This window comes from Microtus oregoni, unplaced genomic scaffold (assembly GCF_018167655.1).
Source record: "Microtus oregoni isolate MIOR12 unplaced genomic scaffold, Mior012 000020F_ref0000438, whole genome shotgun sequence".
NCBI lineage: Eukaryota > Metazoa > Chordata > Mammalia > Rodentia > Cricetidae > Microtus > Microtus oregoni.
In genome coordinates, this window is record NW_024543079.1 from 32,909,439 (window position 1) to 32,931,781 (window position 22,343).

General features: G+C 40.3%; 1 protein-coding gene across 1 annotated transcript in view; it reads left to right on the forward strand.

Annotated features, from left to right (window-relative positions):
- Positions 1 to 206: 206 nt before the first annotated feature.
- Positions 207 to 22,343, forward strand: part of Tmx4 (thioredoxin related transmembrane protein 4) — a 39,299-nt gene continuing 17,162 nt past the window's right edge. Inside the window, exons 1-4 of the mRNA XM_041670329.1 lie at positions 207 to 523; positions 10,241 to 10,356; positions 20,141 to 20,186; positions 20,922 to 21,050. Coding sequence (XP_041526263.1) covers positions 360 to 523; positions 10,241 to 10,356; positions 20,141 to 20,186; positions 20,922 to 21,050 — 455 coding nt within the window. The 5' untranslated portion in view covers positions 207 to 359. The remainder of the gene's footprint in view (positions 524 to 10,240; positions 10,357 to 20,140; positions 20,187 to 20,921; positions 21,051 to 22,343) is intronic.

Below are 22,343 nucleotides of genomic sequence, written 5' to 3' on the forward strand. Positions count from 1 at the left end.
CGTTAAGGAAACAGCCAGCGAAGGGGGTGCTACGGTCGCTTAAACAGCATCGGGTCGGTCATCTGAGTCTTTTCAGCGAGACAGTCAGCAGGAAGAGCAGGTCGTTGCCTTGGCAAACAGCAGGCGGTTGTCTTGGCAACCGTCCTCCAGCAGCGGGAAACGGAGGCGTGGCCATGGTGGCTGGGCGTGGCCTTGCAGGGCGGGCAGATAAGAGGCTGCGGGAGGCGGCGCGGCAGGCGTGGCTGGGAGCGCGTCGCCTAGGCGGGTTGGGCTCTCAGACCTCTGGGAGGGCGCCCGCTTGGCTTGAGGTACCCGGTCCCTGCTCCCTGCCCTCAGTGAGCTACCTCACGGGCGCCACCATGACAGGCAGCCTCTGTGTCCCTGTGCTCCTGGCCGCCTGGCTCGCGGCGGCAGCGGCCGAGGGCCTCGAGCAGGCCGCGCTGCCGGCGGCGGAGAGCCGGGTGCAGCCCATGACCGCCTCCAACTGGACGCTGGTGATGGAAGGCGAGTGGATGCTGAAATTGTGAGTGTGCCTACCCGCCCCGCACGTCGTTTCAACCTCGCGGTGCCCGCCGTCCTCACCGGGTCCGAGCCGGGGCCGCGACGCCCCTGCAGGCACCTGCGGTGGCAGGCTGCGGCCTTAGCAGTGAGCATGCGCACACTGCCCCGTGCCGTCAGGCTGCGGGTGAGGAAGATGAGCCAGCGTCCTTCCTCATCCCCTTTCACCATTGCTGTAGCCAAAAGTGTCTTAGAAACGGAGGAGGCAACTTATCCAAGGGAGGAGTCGGGAAGGGAGGAAGAGAACGATGTGCTCTTAGGGGTGTACCTATACTAAAAAAGCGCTCAGTGATAGCGTACACCTAGGTGGGTGTGTGTTGAAATAAGCCATTGCAGTGTGGGAAGGAAGAGCAGTTTGGGTGAAATACCAGTTTCCCCTTTGAAGACCTTGAGATGGCATCGTGAAGTAAAAAGAAAAAACAAAAAACAAAAAAAACAACAAACAAACAAAACATAAACACGAGTGGCTGAGTTTTAAGTAAGATGTTTAAATCCTGATGCCATTATTTGTAGAGATAGGACTTTGAGGCCGTGTCATATTTGGATTGCGCCAATGACATAAAGAAAAGGCCATTAACAAATAGCCTCCCTTTGAACAACAGGAAGTCCATGAGTGGCCGTGGGTAGTGTCTTGCTCGAAGGTTATGGGAAACTCTCAGGACAAGGGAAGGGATTTATGTTGATAGTAGCATAAAATTAACGCCAGGTAAGGGATCACTTGAGAGATGACGTTGACGAGGTACAATCATCTGAATAGACTTCATAGACTCCGTGGGCATCAAAGGAAAATGAAAAATGTCCAGAAACATAATTTATGAGACCACATTGCCATAGCCCATGGTCTCAGATAATAAAGATTTACCACTACTGTTTGGTAATTAGTTTTACATTGAAGATCTAGAATATTCTAAAATAGTATTTTTTTGTTTATTCAAGGCCATATTTTGATTTATTCAATTTAGATTGCAAGCAGATGAATATGGTGTGGATACCTTGTGAGATCAGGGAAAATATGTAAATTAAAGAACACAATGTGTATTTATTCCCTCAAACTATGGAGATATTTAGACCTCAAAATGGAATGCTTTTGTTAAATCATCAAACCTGTGAAACTGTTATGGCTATGGATATGAATAACCTATTTGGATGGAAGTTAAGTCATATTATTTTTGAGAGAAACTTTTTTTTTCTGTTTTAGATAGGGTCTCAGTATGTATTTCTGCCTGGACTGGAACTGGCTTTGTAGACCAGAAATCATAGAGATCATCCTGCCACTGCCTCTGACATGCTGGGGTTAAAGGTGTGAGCTTTATGTTAGCAATGTTAGGCTTGCAGTATTTAAGAACTTTGAGAAACTGCTTTTCAGAAGACATACTGTGGCTCCTATCATTTTTTAAAATCTATTTTCCTGTGTTACTGGATGACATTCCTGATTATTCTTTGAAAAAGTCCAACACTTAAATATAAAATATATTCATATTCTATGAACCAGTATAGACCTATTATAAATACATTTTGGAGTCTTCTTTCAAAATAGCACCTCCCCCATGCTTATAAGAGAGATGCCACACAAACATGAGGACCTGAGTTCATATCCCTGACACTCATGTAAAACCAGCGTACAACTGTACGTGTCTGTAATCCTGGAACTGGGTAGGTGGAGGTGGGAGAATCCCTGGTGCTGTGGTCAGCTGTCTCGTGCATAGGTGAGCTCCAGGTTCAGTGAGAGACCCTGTCTCAAAAATAAGGTGGAGAGCAATTGAGAAAGATACACAATGTTGACCTTTAGCCTATAAACATATTCACAGACATGCACATATAAGTACAATCACATGCAAACATTGCACATACATAGTAACATCCATACAGTACACATGTTTATATGGCCTCCCAAGTTAGTGCTTTATCAGATGGGCTGGTCTTATAACTGGAGATTATTAGGAGTCTGCAGAAAAAAAATTTATTTAGTTTCTGTGAAGAAGTGTGTTAGAAAGCTTTGTGACCGTATTGATAAAATTTTGACATCATTTTAAGTTATAGTTCATATACTACCTTTCTTTGTAACTCTGCTTTTGTAGCTCCAGTCATATAGTGTCTTATAACACAATTCATGCATATATTGGTATTAATCATTTGCTCTTAAACACTAGTATATATTTGCCTTTTAAGGAGTCAATATTTGTGGTCTTTGGAATTGAATTTAAATTTTAGAAGTTATTCTGTTTGAGAAATACCAATTAAAATGAATTTGTGATAATTCACTATTTTTATTTTGAAATGTTTTTACAAAGCTTCAAAATGACTCCATTACTGCTTACATTTCTTTAATGTCATACATTAGTTGTGCACTCTTGCTTTCCTCTCATTTATTTTCATGTGTTCTTTTACAGTGTCTACTCCACTGTTCTGCTCTCTCACTATAAATGCTTGTCATCTTTAAACACTTTTTGGTCTCTCTTCTTTATTTCTTTTGGTTTATATTACCTTTCATTTAATTACTTTCTTTTTTTGTGGTTTTTAACACTTGCTTTGCTCCTGGTATATTATTTTTTTAACAGTCTTTTTTCATTATAATTTATATTTTTTATTTAAGAAATTTTTATTATTTTTCACATAGTATATCTTAATTATATTCTTTCTTTCCTTCCATATCTTTTCTGATTTTTCCTATTTCCTACCCAACAACCTCATGTTCTCTCTCTCTCTCTCTCTCTCTAAAATAGACCCAAACAAGAAAATCAACAAAAAGTAAAAATCGAAACAAACTAACAAGAAAAAATCAACAACAGCAACAAAAATAACTGAATAAAACAAAAGCGGCCAAAATCCATGGAATCTGTTTTGTATGGGGCCTGCCCTGGAGTGTGGTTCATACACTCAGTGGCGCTTCACTGAAGAACATGATTTTCCCTTTCCCAGCAGGTGTTGAGTGCAAGTGGCTTCTTGGGTAGGGCTGAGACTTTTTATCTACTTCTCCATGATAGGATTTGTTTAGTTTCAACTGTGCAAGTCATGTGCATTTTCTCAGAACCTTTGTAAGTTTCAGTGTCTTATCAGTCTGCTTCCCAGTAGACACTGCTTCCTTGAGTCGTCTACCAGTCATCTACTGCCTCTAGCTCTTTCAGTTCCCCATTGGCCCTCAGCCTTGAGGGGAGGGATTTGATAAAGACATCCCATTTAGGGCGGAGTTTTTCAAGTCTCTTCCTGTGATGTCCAGCTGTGGGTCTCTGTTAATTACCACCTACTGCAAGAAGAAGCTTCTGTGCTGAGTTACAAGCAGTGCTCTGATTTACAGGTATTGTAATATATCATTAGGAGTCATTTTATTGCTGTGTTCTTTTAGCAGAGTAATAATAGTAGGTTTTCCCATAAGCCCATGACGTATATAGTCTTAGATTCTTGGCCACTTTAGCAATGTCAGGAACGGGTTCTGTTTCATGGAGTGGGTCTTAGATCCAATTAAAAAGTGGTTGGTTGCTTCTATAACATTTGTTCCGCTATTGCACCAGTATCTTTTCGGCAGGTTGTTGTTGTAGGTCTCAGGGTTTGTAGCCAGGTATTATTGATGATGACAGTTCTCCAGTAGTAAGAAAAGTCCCTTCCGACACCATGTACACTAGCCAGTGGGGTTGAAGCTTCTAACTGGACACCAGCTCAATTTCTCCATGTTTGATTTTATAAATAAGTGGTGTCTTCAGAAGCAGGTTGTGCCTTGATAATAGTCTGTGATGTTTGTGAGGGTCTCTGAGACCCCTGTGACTCAACAAGATGTGCCCATTTCTGGCATTGGTGTTTTTCTTTATGGTATGTTTAGTTGGGACATTGTTTCCTCATTATAAGGTGACTTCTTTAAAATTGATGTACATTCCACAGCAGATTTCTGTATGGCTTTCAAAAGGCATTTAGTGTTATCTGTCTCTCCCCATAGTTTCTCCTCTAGCCTGTCCTGCCACCCTCCGCCCTGACAATATTCCTGTCCTAATACTGTTGTCAAATATATCCATTCTCTGTACTGTTTTGCCGTGTCCTCCCCACATCCAAAGAAATGTCTAAGCTGTCTAGACATCCATGTAGCATAATTTTTATTTGCTTACCTATAATATCTCCTGATAAAATATATTTTGAGTGAAATTGACTTACCTTTGTAAAGGAGATTAATTCTTATAAAGCCTAACTTCTGACGTTATTCTTGGACTGCTTATGTTTCAAAGCTGAGATTAGCTACCTATATGCCTTTTATTTTTGTAGGACCTCAAAATGTTACTATTGTATTTCCAGTGTTGTTCTTATACCTGTAGGGAAGATGTTGACTTGCTCATGTCAAACAGAATTTCCTCTAGTTTGATAGCTTGCTGTGTTTAATCTTTTTAATGTTTAAGAGGTAATTACTAAATGATTGTCATTTTTCAGGTTCAGGGGTGTGGATTTGGGAAAAATGAAGGTGAATGAGGTGCAGCCTTGATTTCAAGGGACCTGGCAGTCTGTTTGCTCTGAAAGAGGTAGTGTGAATAGCATTTGACTTTTGAGTAGCTACTTACAGAATACTTCATCTATGGTTAGACATTTATCAGTGGTCTTAAATAAGACACTTGTCACTTTGGACTAGGCAGCTCTTTGGTATAAGGGGAATGCTTGATTGACTGGCTTTGGTTTAGGCTCTGCTCATCTGCATCCATTAAAGGATGGTCCTGTTCCTCAGGAAACAGGGGTCCATCCAAGTTTTCGCCTCTGGTTTCTGCAGATGACAGGCCATGTTGTAGGCTCATTTTTGAGCCTTCTTACCATTTGAATAAATGAATAAATGTCCTACCTTCCTTATAGGAAACCTCCCTTTTTTAGTACCTTGTTTATCTAGCATGGCTCTGACCACAACTGCTAACTATAAATTTGACTATTGTATTAGATAGTTTGTTTTACTTTTCCACTGCACTGTAAACTTTATATAAGGGAATAAAAAATTTTCTTTTTTCCTGATTAACTCTAGAGCCTTACTATTAAGTAGCAAGTGGTCAATAGTTTTTGACTAAATGAATGAATAAGTAAAAGTAATGCAGCTTAATTATTTCTTTATTGAGCCTTTTGAAGAATATCATTCAAAGAATGTCTTGTGCCATCTCCCATTTGTGTATTGCTTTTTTTTTTTTTTTTTTTTTTTTTTTTTTTTTTGTGGCTTGATCCTGTTAGTCCCTGTTCTAGGTACAAGGGATGAAACAGTCATTGCCTGCAGGGAGCTCATTATGCCTTTGTGCCTGGGAACATCCCGTTCCCTCAGTCAAGCTAAGGTTTTTCATTCAACTGAAGTTTTTATTCTTTACATGCATGATTAAAATGTTAGGCAATGGTTTTTGGTCTTGGTTGTCTCCCACAATGTTAAGGTAAGACTAGGTTGCTGAAGGCACCAAATAATTTAGAATTAGGATTGGGGAGAATAGAGCTGGAAGTGACAAGTTTCCTTCCTGAGCAGTAGTCTCATAGTATCTGAAGGTGCTATGCCAGCTGCCAGAAGCATTAGTCCTATCCAGCTGTAAAGCTAAGACTGTAACAATGACAGCATGTCAAGGTGCCCTAAGCATACAGTAGTTAACACTAATATCCTGGGAGTAACTAGCAGCTATCTAATTAAATTTAAGGCCCACTCTGCCTTGGGAGGGGATTTATGCCTACTACTGTCAACCTAGCCAATTAGCCAGAGGAAAGTCTGCAGTAGCCACTTTCCTAAGCCAGTATAATTTCTTTTTTTCTTCTGAATAATGCCAAACTTTATTTTTTTATTACTTTACAAATAATACCATTCAAAATTTCCACTTCCTCCCCTCCTCCCACATTCCTCCTGTTCCCCCTCCCCCTCCCCCTCCAGTCCTAAGAGAGTGCAGGGAACCCTGCCCTGTGGGAAGTTCAAGGCCCTCCCCCTCCATCCAGGCTTAGGAAGGTATGAATCCAAATAGACTAGGATCCCAAAAAGCCAGTACATGCAGTAGAGACAAATCCCAGTGCCATTCTCATTGGCTTCGCAGTCTTCCCCAATTGTCAACCACATTCAGGGGTTCCGGTTTGATCCTGTAGTCGTTCAGTCCCAGTCCAGCTGGATTTGGTGAGCTCCCATTAGATCAGGCACACTGTCTCAGTGGGTGGACCAACCCCTCATGGTGCTGACTTCCTTGCTCATATTCTCCCTCCTGCTCTTCAACTGGATCTTGGGAGCTCAGTCCAGTGCTCCAATGTGGGTCTCTGTCTCTATTTCCATCTGTAGCTGGACGAAGTTTCTTTGGTGATATTCAAGAGAGTCATCAGTCTGACTACTGGACAAGGCCAATTCAGGCACCCTCTCCTCTGCCCAGGGTCCTAGCTGGGGACATCCCCATGGACACTGGGAACCGCTCTAGAGCCAAGCCTCTTGTCACCCCCAAAATGGCTCCCTTAATTAAGATTTCTTCTTTCTAACCATATCCTAAACCCTCATCCTTATGTCCACAGGTAAGTGTAGCTCTCACCCCTTATCAAAGAGGCTTCGTTTTGCAGCAGTGGAGACCATTACAGAAATCCACAACTGTTGTTAATGCAAAGAGCAACAGATTGTGGGGGGGCCTAACCCCAACTGATACTTCTGTAACATAATCCCTATACCTGAGGCTCAGGGATCATCACAGATGAGGAGGAAGAAGGATTTTAAGAGCCGGAGGATCAGGACGTCTGCTGTGACATAATGTCTTCTATCTATTGTGAGGAAACCAACCACACTTGTTTGGTGTAGTTAAGGTATTGTTTGTTGACACTGTAATTTAATTCATTTTGTTGTAGAACAGTAAGCCTAGTATATCTTTTTTCTTCTTTGTCACAGGTTCTGCTGAGTGTTTGTTAAAGTAATTCCTAAATAAATTGTCTATATCTGTTATCCAATGAATTTCTGTGACAACAACAACAACAAAAAACTCAGAAGAGTGCTCTATAAAATACTAATGAAATTAGAACCAAGACAGAAAGAAATTGCCTATTTTTTAGTGAATAAAAACATTTTTAGTAAAATTTCTGCTCTGGATATGGCCTAATTATTAGTATTTTTTCTAAAATAAGTACTTTTGACTAGTCTTGGATAACATCCCTATTTATTTTTAAATAATGTAAATTATCAACATGTCTCCCAATTTCATATTTAAAATTTTCTGTTATTTGGCATACTTAATTAGTGCTTTCTTTTTTTTTTTTTTTTTTTTTTTTTTTTTTTGGTTTTTCGAGACAGGGTTTCTCTGTGGTTTTGGAGCCTGTCCTGGAACTAGCTCTTGTAGACCAGGCTGGTCTCGAACTCACAGAGATCCGCCTGCCTCTGCCTCCCGAGTGCTGGGATTAAAGGCGTGCGCCACCACCGCCCGGCTTAATTAGTGCTTTCTTAAAGTAGTAGTTAATGTTTATACAATGAGATTCTAAAAGGGCTTGCAGCTGGGGACGGTACATGCCTGTAACCCTAACATTCTACCAGCTTTGAGGCAGGATGGCTGCTAATTCCAAGCCATCCTAGATTACAAGTGAGTTCAAGGCCATTGTGGGCTCTCATGAACGGTATATAGAAAGAGGCTGTGTATCGAGAACTAAGAAAGTATAACTCAATGACTGTGCGTATTGCCCCTAGGCTTTATCATAAGTACCTAAAACAAGGACAAAAACAAAACTTTAGTATTTGATTAGTTTATCACTTTCCCCCCTTGCTTTCTATTTTTAAAGGCATGACATTTTGTAGGAACAGTGATATCAAGTCTTTTTAAATGTTTCATTTATTTCCTCAATATTTTGACTTTATTTTGTCTTAGACATTCAACTTAAGCCAACTTACTGAATTATGTTTAATTGATATTGCCCTAAAATATTTTTCGAAGTGTTTCCAGTGACTTTTTTCCTTTGAATATCCTGTTCCAGTTTTTGAAGATGATCATTTTATTTTAGTGTTTTTATCTTTTAATTATCATTAAACCAAACAAAATGTTTCTTCATTTGCAGCAGTGTACTTTAGTGACATTATAAAAATGTTAATTTTTCTTTAAATTATATCATGTTATTATTTTCAAGTGGAATTCTACCATATGCTGTTTTTTTGTTGTTGTTTTCACATATTTTATATTAAGTACTGTTCTGGTTATTCCTCTAAGATGGTGTTTCTCAATCTGTAGATTACCACCCCTCTTTCAAACCTCTAGCTCCAAAAAATGTTTACATTATGATTCATAATAGTAGCAAAATTACAGTTATGAAGTAGTGAAGAAAATAATTTTACAGTTGGAGGTCACCACAACATGAGGAACTGTATTAAAGGGTCACAGCATTAAGAAGATTGAGAACTACTGCTTTAAGACCTGTAAGGCTTATTTAATTGAAGTCCTTGCTTTCTGCATTAGTTACCTCAGGTTGCTGTAACAGCATACAGGAGCATATAGATATGTAAGACCACATAGGAGGCTTGAAAGAACTGAAAGTTAGTCTTTTATAGTCCTGGAGATCAAAGGCCTTCAGGGGTCAAGGTGTATCATGGTTAGTTTTCTTTGGATTATCTATTGGACTGTCCCTTCTGTACTGTTCTTAATTTCTTGTGGCTGCTGGTGTGTGCTTGTGTGCTTCTTATGTCTCTTTAGCTATAGCCCTTGCATCCGAGGTTGTATGACATCCTTCCTATTCTCTGTGTCAGAGCTCCTTCTTCCTCTCATAAGAATTTTACTAGATGTAGGCTCCATCTTAAATAAGATGATCTATTCCTAAGATCTGTAATTCAATTATCTGTGTAAAGACCCTATTCCAAATAAAGTCACATTTGCAGGCACCAGAGCTAGAATTTGAACATACTGTTTTGGAAAAATAATTTAGTTCACACACTTTACAAGCAGATTCAACACTAAGAGAAAAAAAAAACTCAGCCATTTGTGTGTTTTGCCTTGGTTTTCTTTAAGGCTGTTGTAGGTGCATTCACTTCTCTTACTCTGTGCCAGACTCTTTACATATACCATTTCCCTGGTACATTGGAACATTTGTTGACCCTTTCTTGGCTGTTTGTTCCCTAAGGTCTTTCCATAGATGTTCCTTTCTCTGCAGACCTATATGAGATATCATTGCGTGTTTCTAGTTGAAAAGTTCTTGTAAAATGCAGATATGGCTTGAAGGCCCAGATATTTTTAACTTTTTCTTTAGAAAAAAATGTTGGGTAGCTTTTCTCTTTTTGGAAAAGGTAAGAACTTTCACAGGTCTTTACAAACTTGGAAACATGCTAGGAGACCCAGTAGTGACAGGTCTCTGGTCTCTGCCTATTGCATTTGTAGCTTTGAGAGATCCGGAATTAGCTTGGCTAGTACTGGTGCATCCTTGAAAGTTATTTTACTTTGAGTACTCATAACATACTTGCCTCAGAGATCAAAGCTACATTGAAAGGGATAAAACTTGATTCATTTATAAAAATCACATGGAGGAAATGTTGTATATGTTAAGATAATTCTTGAAAAAAAATTCTCACTTTTTGATAGAATTAATATTTGTATATAGAATCATAAGAAGGAAATACAGTCTTGTTTTTATATGTCAAATGACTTTGGACACCTTGCTTTTATTCTCCTCTTTTGTTAGGAATTTATTTTTGAATAGTCTATTAATTTTGTTTATAGATTTTGCTCCACGTATTTTGTGTTGATTAGTTCTTCTGATTTTACAGTTATGCCCCCTGGTGTCCATCTTGCCAGCAGACTGATTCTGAATGGGAGACTTTTGCAAAGAATGGAGAAACACTTCAGATCAGTGTGGGAAAGGTGGATGTCATTCAAGAACCAGGTACTGTAATGTGATCTTTAGATGGGAAAGTTTAGCAACTGCTTTCTCAGAAATTTTCATGCTTGTAGAAAATTTGCCAAGTAGGATGTTGAATTTAACACCTTTAAGCAACAGACCACATTTTAGCTTCTCTGTATCTATGTATGTGGGTGTTTGCCCATATACATACATATATATGCATGCATACACACATATATATATATATACACAGATATGCATATTTGTCATTTATTATTATTATTGTTTGTTGATACATTGACAGTAAGCTGTAGATACCATGATAGTTCAGGCCTCATTTTCTTTAGCCTGTTAAATCTAGTTTCCCATTGTGTTTTGTATAGTTTTTTTGAGCCATGATCCAATCAAGGTTAATAATTTGGATTTTGTTGTTACATGTTTTTAGTTTCTCTCAATCTGGAATTTTCCCGTTTTTAATGATATCAATATGCTTCAGAGAATACACCATGGTTTACAGACATTTTCTTAAGACATTATCTTCTTCTGTTTCTTATAAAGTAGGAGTAGAGATGTGATATTGCTGAGGTACAGAACAGAATAGGTAGTGCTGTGACTTCATGCTGCATTGCATCAGAAGGCTCTTACTGTCACCATTTGTGAAGTTGTGTGTGGACACCTAGCTAAACCAGAAATACTAAATATATTAAAAATGAAGAAACAACTCCTCCCTTTTCTTTAGTGAATAATCTGAGAGGTGATACTTTGGGGTGTTAAGCTTTGTGATGTTTTTGCTTAAATCGGATACTTCATTTTGGGTTTTAGATTGGTAAACTCCTGAGTCATTGCATGTGTCTGTGTTAGCTATAATCGATAAACAGAAAGAATCACCTTTTTCCTCAATGTAAGATAGGAGACAATTTTAAATTCCGAAAAGGTAAACACATTAAATTCATATTTATAGTTTAAAAATAATTATCATACATAAGCACAAAAGTTAGGCTTCATAATAGAAATCTTTAAAATATAGGTGTTCCCGATTTTTAGTAGTATTTTTTTTTGTACTAGAATTCTTTTTCTAGCTACTGCATCTCTTTAGAAGAGGAACAAAGTACCCACAATTTGTTTTAACTTCTTAGTAGATTAAGTCAGTATAAACTTGTGTAAGATCCAGTAGGTGTAATCTATGATAAATTTATTAAAAATGCAACTATTTTCTTTATATTTCAGTCCCTTGGTCTCTCCTTGTGAATTCAGTGTGATTTAAATTACAAGATATAGTCTTTCTACATTAAACTCATTTTAATGAATCTCAAAATTCTGTGGTAGATTTTTGGTCAAGTTGTTTCCATTAGAAGTGTCTTGAAGTTGGGTGGTGGTGGCGCATGCCTTTAATCCAAGCATTCAAGGAGGCAGAAGCAGGAGGGTTTCTGTGAGTTTGAGGCCAGCTTGGTCTACAAGAGCTAGTTCCAGGACAGGCTCCAAAGCTACTGAGAAACCCTGCCTCAAAAAAGAAAAAAAAATAAATAAATGAAAAAGAGTCTTGAAAATTAATAATTCAAAACTGCTGAGAAACCCTGTCTCAAAAACCTAAATAAATAAATAAATAAATAAATGAAAAAGAGTATTGAAAACTATTATTTTGAAACTACCACATATTGTAACTGGAGGTTTCTCATCCTGCCTGGTTCCGCAGCTGCTTTTAAAATAACCACCAGAGGCTTAATATTAATTACAAACTGCTTGACCTATTAGCTCAGGCTTCTTACTGGTGGCTCTACATATAAATTAACCGTTTTCTAATAATCTGTATATCACCATGTGCCCCGAGGCTTACTGGTAAAACTCTGACATCGTGCTCAGCTCTGGTGGCTGTTAATGTTTTTATGGACTCTGCTTTCTCCTCCCTTCAGTTCGGCTTTCCTTCCTGCCATAGGCCAAAATAGCTTTTTTATTAATTAATGGTAATAAAACATATTTGCAGCATAAAAAGGGTTCTGGCATCAGCACACAAAATGATTTATGTCTTTTTTTGTATTGTTCTACAGTTATATTTTAAAATGAAAGTTCAATTGAGAAGTCATGTAGGAATTTTGGAAGACTATAGTCAAACTTTGTGTTTTCTTTTTGCAGTTTTAGGAGTGTACCTCCTTTTGTAATTTTTTTCTGTTTTGGGGGGTGGTGATGGCAGAAAAGTGTGATATTGGAGGCTAAAGCCAGAGCCTTAAACATGCTAGTAAGCACTGCCATGAGTTGTATCTCCAGCCCTCTTGTTAAACTTCACCTTTTAATTCTGAGAACTGGTTTGTGTTGCCTAGGATGACCTAGAACCTTCATGCCAAGAGAATTTTTGCCCTAACCCTAACTCCAACCCTAACCAGGATTTGGGTTGGGGTCGGGGTTAGGGAAACAGTCCTTGACCTCCAGTTTAGCTCTGGGGCATGCACCCTGAGAGGGAAACAGGAGAAACAATAGTAAGACCTCCAGGTACTTCTTGAGGAAAGATTCAAGGAAGCAGAAAGCTGTCTGTAGGGTTAGGGCTAGGGCTGGAGTTAGTGTTAGAGTTGAGGTTAGAGTTAGGGTTGGCATTACAGTTAGGGTTGGAATAAGTGTTCTGGTCATTAGACCTAGCATTGGAATTAGTGTTGGGGTTAGAGCTGGGATTAGAGTTAGGGTTGGCATTAGGTTAGGGTTAGTGTTGGTTCAGGTTAGTGTTAGTGATGTGGGAGTGTCATATATCAATCTGTTGATTTCATTGGTTAAGCAATAAAGAAACTGCTTGGCCCTGATAGGTTAAAACATAGGTGGGAGGAGTAAACAGAACAGAATGCTGGGAGGAAGAGGAAGTGAGCTCAGAGAGGCCATGCTCCGCTCTCCCAGGCAGACGCACACGATGAAGCAAGCCGCCAGGTCAGACATGCTGAATCTTTCCCGGTAAGACTGGGACTACACAGATTATTAGAGATGGGTTGATCGGGATATCAGAATTAGCCAGTAAGGGCTAGAGCTCAAGGGTCAAGCAGTGTTTAAATGAATACAATTTGTGTGTTGTTATTTCGGGGCATAAGCTAGCCAGGTGGCTGGGGTGCTTGCCATGCAGCCCCGCCGCTCCTATTACAACATGTTAGGGTTTGAGTTAGTTTTAGGGTTAGGATTGGTTTGCTCTTAGAATTTAGTTGTAGGGTTGGATTTAGTGTTAGGGTTATGTTTTGTTTTGGTATTAGGTATATAGCTAGGGTTTGCATTGGTCTTAGATTTAGGGTTTTTGATACGGTTTGTGTTAAGGTTGGCATTAAAATTAGGCTTGTGGTTGTAGTTAGGGTTATGGTTGGCATGAGGATTAGTGTTAGGTTTGTAGTTGGGATTTTTGCTTGGATTAGTGTTAGGGTTGGTGTTGGACTAGGGTTGAGGTTAGGGATAGAATTGGTATTAGGGTTAGGGTTAGCACTAGTGTTAGAATAAGGGTTGGGATTAGTGTTAGGGTTTGTGTTGTATTTAGGGTTAAGGTTATGATTGTGGTGAATCAGGTTTATGTTAATGTTAGTGTGTGATTATGATTAGGGTTAGTCTTGGGGTTAGGGTTGTTATTAGAATTAGGGTTTGGAGTTACGTACTGAGTCAGGTAAATATTCTGTGACCTCAAACATAGCTCTGTGGCATGCCTCCTGAAAAGAAAGCCGACGAAACAACTGTAATACCCTTCTGTATTTCCTCTTGTAGGAATAATTCTCATAAGCAGGAAAGTTGACTATTTGGGTTATGGTCTGGGTTAGGATTGGATTTAGGGTTATGGTTAGGGGTATTATTGGGGTTAGAGTGTTACAGTTAAGGGTTAGTGTCAGTGTCAGTGTTAGAGTCAGCATTATGGTTAGGGTTCTGGGGAGGCTTGGGGTTAATATTCGTGTTAGGGAAACAGTCTATTTCCTCCATTTTAGTTTTGGGGCATGTACCATGAGAGCAAAACTGAAGAAACAATTGAAATTCTTAGCGACACTTTCTCTGGAGGAAAGATTTAATGTTGGGGTTAAGGTTGAATTTAAGGTTAAAGTTGGGGTTAGGGTTAGGATAGCAGTCCAGGACCTCCTATTACACTCTTGTTCTGTAAGAAAGTCTATAAACTTGGTAGTTCCTCTGGTAGTCAGTCTTTTGGAAGGAATGAGTGGACAGAGGTAGCCTAATCTCCCCCTAGGGCAGGAGATCTGAGTCCCTGGGAGTTGCAACTGGCACAGAAACCATAGATAGGTTCTACTTGCTTACATGCCTTATTCTGCCTACTTTCTTAAAGCATCCTGAACCATCTGTCCAAGGCCCATCACTGCTCACAATGAACTTGGCTCACCCTCCCATATTAATCATCAGGTAAAAAAACAAAAACACCTCAGGTTTGCCCACAGGCCTGGCATTTTCTCAGTTGAGGTTCCTTCTTTCAAAATTACTCTGACTTGTCAAGTTGATACAAAACTATCTAGCACAGTGAGTGAAGACAGGCACATGGGTGACTTTGAAGCACTCTGCATGGGCGATACCGTTTTTATGGCTGTGTAGATGGAGCCTGCTTCCCTAGTCCTCTTCTTACATACTCTTCCTTCCCCAAGGCCACATTCAAGTAGGACAGAATTGCCTACAACTGATTGGGTGGAGTGGCTGCATCATGATCCTCTCAGTCCTTCCTTCCGTGAGGGAACATCAACAATCAAACATGTGCAGCAGGAAGGGCCTTTGCAAGTAGACATAGCTGGATTCATGAAGATGGTGGCAGTTTGGCTTGGAGAATAGTCTTGTATCACACTCTGGCTTTTCTTTGCTTCTTTTATTTCCTGTCCCTCTCTTCCACAAGGGTCTGTGAGCCTCGAATGAGGTGACATAGATGTCTGACTGTTCTCTCCAACATTAGCGCGGCACTGATACCCTGTGCCCTCTCTCAATTCCTCCATCTTTGCAACATGAGTGTTGGCAAGTCTTTGTGGGTATTCCTCCTATGAAAACATGTGAGGAAAAGGACTAAAAATGGGAAATGGATACAGCATTTAGATACCAAGTGAGTAATAACCTGATTACAGACACTACAGAAATGTTGGGCAGTGAATATTTAACAAAACAGTAGCAGCTGCTTCTTCATTAGTGCCTAGGACATCACTGGGCCATAGGTTTTTGTCTGAGTTTCAATTATCAGATGTGAATTTCTCCCTGTAGATCAGGCCTTAAGTCCAATCAGAAAGTTTGATCTGTCCATAGCTACTTCTGTCACTATTTTATTGTCTGGCCTGTATTATCTCCTACTGCTGAGAAAGACTACCTTAGCAGCACCTTCCAGCACTATAAAAACAACTTTGCAGGGAAGTCACATTTCCAATTCTAGTCTTATGTCTCCCAAGTCCTCAATCCAAACTATGTGATGTCTTCAGCATTAGCATCTTACCATCCAGTTCTGGAACGAAACCAACAGCAATGGCAATAGTCTTTATTGGTGTTTAGAAGCCTCTGAGGCCTGTATGACTGCAGCTTTTCCGTTAGATACCTCACCCTAGTATTAAGATTCCTAATTAGGCTGTTATGGTTTCTAGAGACTTTCACCCCATGTTTTCATACTCTGAAGACCCCGTTTACCATGCAGGCATGCCACTCCATAACACCTACAGGAAGTATGCCATCCTGGGATATCCCATCATGGATATCTCTTGCTCAGCTGACCTCAACCTTAGTGACATATCCTTCACCCTTCATACTGCCTACGTCACTACTCCACCCCTAAAAGGCACACCAACCACATGCCACCTGGGGACAGAAAACTTGGTTAAAATAGCCCCTGCAAACGCTCCAGCCCTGAGCAGTGTAGGTTCAGCTGCCCGTCTTACTCCCTTAGCAGGAACAATGGCGTTCTTCCCAAATGCAGCTCTGATTTGGTTATAGTTTCCTGTCAGTGTGGCAAGAGAATTTTCACCCTAAGTGGGAGTAGGAAACTTCTACCCCTCACACTGCTTTCTAAGATCCCAATGACTAATCAAAGTTCGATTCTATCAAAGTTTACCTTTGGGCACTAATTTAATATAAGGCTTACTAACAGAGCAGTGGGTAAAGGGTTCCAGGCAGGAATGTAGATGACCCTAAAGCAGCCACACTAGAAGGTCTACCCACTGCAAGGATGGTGACTCCCTCATGGCTGCATAGATGGAGCCTATTTCCTTAGTCCTTTCCTGTCTGTATGCTGTAGCCCTTCCCTAAAGCAATTAGGACAGAATTCTGTACAACTGATTGGGAGGATTGGCTGGATGTCCCACCCCACATTCTGTGAGGGAGTATGACTAGTCAGCAAGTCCAGCCAGGATAATCATAAATATTATGTAAATATAGATTTGTTCTATAGAAATGATGAAAACAGATTGTTCATGTTATTAAAAGCAAAGCTTCAGTGCATCAAATTTTAGGAGACCTAGGAGATTTAAAATTTGAACAGCTCTATTTGCATAGATACTTGATTTTTTCCATATACAGCAAGAGAGGTAGGTAGAAATAATAAGGGTTAAAAGGATGTGTTTTATTATTCCATGCTATAAGGTGCCCTGGTAAATATAATTGGTTTGCAAAGCAGGGCAGGGAGCTATTTTACAGTCATTATGAGTCAGGTTTGCTGCTTGCTGTTTTTCATATAATGTCTCTCTGAGGCCATGGTTATGACCAGTTGAACTCTCTCCTTTTGTGAGAACACTGCCTGGGTTCTTCATCCAGTTATCTCCATTAACTACCACAGTTCCTCACACAAGGCCATGGACGCAGATATGATCCTAGGCTATAGCTTGTGATCAGATGTCACCATGTCCCCAGGTAGTAGCACAGACCACTAAGTTCAGTAGGGTAGCCCTCAGACGTCAGTGTGGCCCCAGCTGGCTGTCCAAATCCCTGGCACTGGCTTGCCCTTCAATGGCATCAGGAGCCAAAGACATTAACTCAGACACTGAATGCTGTAGGGCCACGGACCCACACATGGCCCTCAGCAGCAGCTCAAACCAGGATGTCATCATTTCCCCAGGTGGCAGTGTAGGCCAGTAAGTTGGCATGACCCCAGGCAGCAGGCTCTAGGTGGCGGTCCAGACTACAGACTTCTGTATGCCCTTAGTGGCAACAGGAGCCACAGACATCACCTCATGCTCCCTCAGCTGCTTCAGTGCCTCTGATCAAGGTAATGGCTTTTAGACAAAAAGCAAAGAAAAATCAGCCTACAATCCATAACCCCAGAGAACATAGACAACAAAGAGAACACTAGAGAGATACATACATAGATCTAGATAGGAAGGAGAAAAAGATAAGATCTCCTAAGTAATTTGGAAGCATGGGGATCACAGGACAGGGTAGAAGGGGAAAGAAGAGGAAGAGAGGGGAGTGGAGAAAAATGTATAGTGCAATAAAAACAATAAAGAAAAAAAAGATTGCCTCTGAACAGTATCCCAGGTCTGGAAATGACCCTGGACTGAGGTGGCTAGCAGGCCATTCACATTAGCCTCTTCCTCACCACTCTCACCTCTTCAGAACTTGCCTCTCTCTGCAACCCTTACTGACTCCACCTCTCTTTCGTCCACTTCTGCACCCAGTGCCTGCTCACCACAGTGGTGTCTGACTGCCTGGCACCATAGGTACCGGGAAGTACTTAGTTGAGGCATACCCCTGCCAGCCTCATGGCATGGTGCAGAGCTGTTACTGTGTCACTGCCTGGGTCTAGAATAGCTGGGCAGTTCCGAATTGACTCCTGCCCCTGCTAGCACATGGCACGGCAGGCTCTTTCTTTCATAGTAGCTTACTAAGTCTACGTAATGCTGCCCATATGTGCAAGAGTGTGAGACCATCTACTGTAGTATGGACAACCTACCAGCAGACAACAACCTGTAATGAAGTTTGTGTTGTTCATTTTAAGTTGACAGTTGAGGTAATTAGTTAATACCTATAATTTGTTGAGTCCTTCACTATATGTAGAAACTGTATTATGTTCTTAATTTAATCCCAGAATTATAAACAAATATTAATATACCCATTTTTTTACAGATGAATCAGCTGAAACTCAAAAAGTTTAAAGATTACCTAAACCCATAAGCTAGTAGGGAAAGGTAGTATTAAAGTTAGATCTTTACTGTCGGACAATGGTCTTATACCCTGTAAAGATTTGTCACTTGTGTTGATTTATTAAAATGCTGATTGGCCAATAGTCAGGCAGGAAGTATAGGCAGGGTGACCAGAATAGGAGAATTCCAGGAAGAGGAAAGGCTCAGTCTGCAGTTGTTACCCAGATGCAGAGAAAGCAAGATGAGAATGCCTCATTGATAAAGGTACCAAGTCATGTGGCTAACACAGATGTGAGAGTAGTTAATAAGAAGCCTGAGCTAATAGGCCAACCAGTTTATAATTAATGTAGATCTCTGTGCATTTCTTTGGGACTGAACAGCTGTGGGACCAGGCAGAACAGAATCTTCTGACAGATCTTTTTTTTTTTTGTAAAATTAATTTAATTTATTTACTTTACATCCCATCCCAACATTTCCTCTCCCCCTGTTCCCTTTCCCCATTTCTCCCTCACCATGCTCTTGTTCCCCCTGTTGTTCCTGTTCAGAAAGGGACCAGCCTCCCATGGCTATCAACAAGGCATGGCATGTCAAGTTGCATTAGGACTAAGCTCTTCCCCTTGTATTAAGGCTGGGCAAAGCAATCCAGTATGAGGAGTGAGCTCCTAAAACCCAGCCAAAGCCTTAAAGGTGGTCCCTGCTCCCACTGCTAATAGTCCCACAAGTAGACCATGCTACACAGCTATTATGCATATGTCACACACACTTAGGTTGGTCCTATGCAAACTCCTTGGTTGTTGGTCCAGACCCTGGAAGCCCCTAGTTGTTTCTGTAGGTTTCCCTGTGATGTCCTTAGCCCCTCTGGATTGTACAATCCTTCCTCCCTCTATTCAGTAGGCTTCTCCAATCTCAGCCAAATATTTGGCTGTAGGTCTCTGCATCTGTTCCCATCAGTTACTAGATGAAAGCTCTCAGATGACAATTGGGGTAGACACCAATCTGTGAGCATAACAGAATATCATTAGGCATCGTTATGTTGGCATTTTTTTCTCTAATCGTGTTTGGTTCTATCCTAGGTCTCTGGGCCATTAAGTCTCTGGGTCCTGGCGCTCCAGGCATAAACTTAGTTAGATCTTGCTGCTCTATACTATATTCTTTTAACTTGCATACAATACCAAGTATCTTAGTTTGGGTTTTATTGCTGCAAAAAGACACTATGACCACAGCAACTCTTCTAAACTCTTCTAAAGAAAACATTTAATTGAGGTGGCTTGCTTATAGCTTCAGAGGTCAGTTCACTGTCATCATGATGGGGAGCATGGTGACATGCAGGCCAATAGGGTGCTGGAGCTGAGAGTCCTACATCAGACTCAGAGGCAACAGCAAGTTGACTGACTATCACACTGAGTGAAGCTTGAGAAAAGAGACCTCAAAGCCCACCCCCACGGGGACACTCCCTCCAACAAAGCCACACCTCCTAATAGTGTCACTCCCTTTAGGGGCCATTTTCTTTCAAACCACCACACCAAGTAATACATAAACCAGAAAATTCTAGGGTGACACCTGGAACATAACCATATGTGTGTACTAACTGGAAAGTATTAGGAAATACGTGACTAAAGTTTTTTCCCTTAACTCAAAAGATAATAATTTTAACTCAATAATTCCAGAGGTGTTTGTTCATGTGATCACAATAGCAGTCTGAGGATGCTTTTTTCAGCACTTGGGTACTTGAGTTACTTTGAGTTTAACTTTAACTGTTTTGTTTATGCTTTTTCTAGGTTTGAGCGGCCGCTTCTTTGTCACCACTCTCCCAGCCTTTTTTCAGTAAGCATTATTAATTTATGATCTTCAAAGATTAGAATTCAGCACTATAGGAGAACAGGTCAAGTAGGTGGTGGTGAACCATGCTAATAAGAGGTGAAGGGAAAATGGCAGAACAAAGTTCCATTGTCATAATGCTTGGGGGTCATTCAGGATACAGGCCAGGCAGGTTCCATGGAGTCATGGGAACAGGACTCCCAGTTTCACTCAGTAGTATGAGGAGAACAAAAGGGAATGCGTAGACTCTTCCTGTGGCTCCTGTCTGGGACGGGAAGCTGAGAAAGGGAAGGCTTAGAGGTGAATGTGAGATGCATGCTTTGATCTTGATCGTGAGCTTAGAGACTTGGAGGACATAAATTTGGAAATGTGGGTATATTATTTGTTAATATTAAAACAGTGGCTATTTTGCTAGAAGAAATAAAAACAATTGGTTGTAAATGTGCTAGCAAATGAGTTGACTGATTAACTATTTCTGGAGATTTAGCTTATAGTTGCAGATCACATAGTAATGAAAGAGAACATTCAATGGCTTGAGTTTTAGAATTTCTCATTTGTGTTAGATTAGAACTAACACATGACCTCTGGTTTATGTCTGGCTATAGGTTTTTTGGTTTTTTTTTCATTTGAGCTAATTTAAAATTCAAGAAGAGTATGTGTGTGATCAATAATTATTTTGATTATTATTATAGAATACCTATTTTGATTTTTTTAATTTCTGCTTGATTTTATAATCTATAGTGCAAAAGATGGGATATTCCGCCGTTACCGTGGCCCAGGAATCTATGAAGACTTACAGAATTACATCTTAGAGAAAAAATGGCAATCAGTTGAGCCTCTTACTGGCTGGAAATCACCAGCTTCTCTAACGTAAGTTATAAATAAAGTGCTATTTGTAAAATAATAAGTCCCATGTTAATGTGTAGACCTTACAAGTCTAGACTTTTCTTCATATTCTTTTCTCTGATTTAGTCTGAATATGCTTATGCTTGGTCCACCTAGTGTTTCTGGTTTTGTGACCCACAAATACTGCAAATTGTTTTGGTGCAGTGGGTATTGATTGAGTAGCTGGATTGAAGGGACGTGTTAACAGAGAACCTTTCCTCCAACTTTCACTGCATGCCATGCCAACTGTTTCCTCTTTACAAATGTGGTCTTTAGTGCTGGTTGGCATTAATTGGAAGGGCAAATGTTTCTTGAATTATAGTACCCTTGAGGATTCTTGTGTTCTGGTGATGCTTTTGACTATCTGGTACTATGTTTCTGGGGATAGTTTTTTATAATATTTAGTAAGGTAAATAAGACTGAACTGTAATAACTCATTCCACATTTGGCTTTAATTTTGAGTGGGCATATTAGTAAATAGTTTCATTTTGCATATACAGATGTAAGGAATATCCTTAATATCATAGAAGCAATGCAATGTAATGTTTCATCTATCACATGCACCTGTGTTAGTGCCCAGGTAATATGGAGCTTATCCTAAAAGTAGCTCACCTCTGGCATTTCATTCTTCAAATAACTGAATACTGAATTTTATGCTAGATACTGTTCTAGGAGCCAGGTATTTATGACTTCATTAGACTGACTTGCATTTTCCACTCCCTTTTTTAGATAACATAAAGTTAGTAAGACAAATTGCAAAATAAGCTAGACAGATCATTTGGATGGAGCTGTTTTAAACAATAGTGTGTTTTCTTATACTAGCCTGGAAAATTTTGGGTCTTGGGGCCTACCTTGAAGAAGTGTTAAGAGAGGTTGCTCTGAAAGGAGCACTGGTGTGGGATTCTCAGGATACAGGAAGCTGTGGCCCAGATAGGAGGACTAGCGTAGTCCTAGAGTGACTGACTACCCAGAAGTCTCCATTAGGGAAAAAGCTTTATTGAGTGCTTAAGGAGCAGCACAGTGGCCGAGTGCAGCACTCTGAACGAAAGGAAGAGAGCCTGAGTTGAGTAAAAGGGAGGCTGAAAGTGGATTGTACAGGACCTGGGGCCACAGTCAGGAAGAGGTTTTTCTTTTCTTTTGTATGTATGTACAAAAATAAATTAACTCTTAAGAGGAGATATTGGAGAGGACAAGACTACGTGAGGAGAGAGCAATTAGGAAGTTTTCACAGTGTCCAACTTAAAAGGAGCAACTTATACCAGGGTGTTGTGGTGGAGA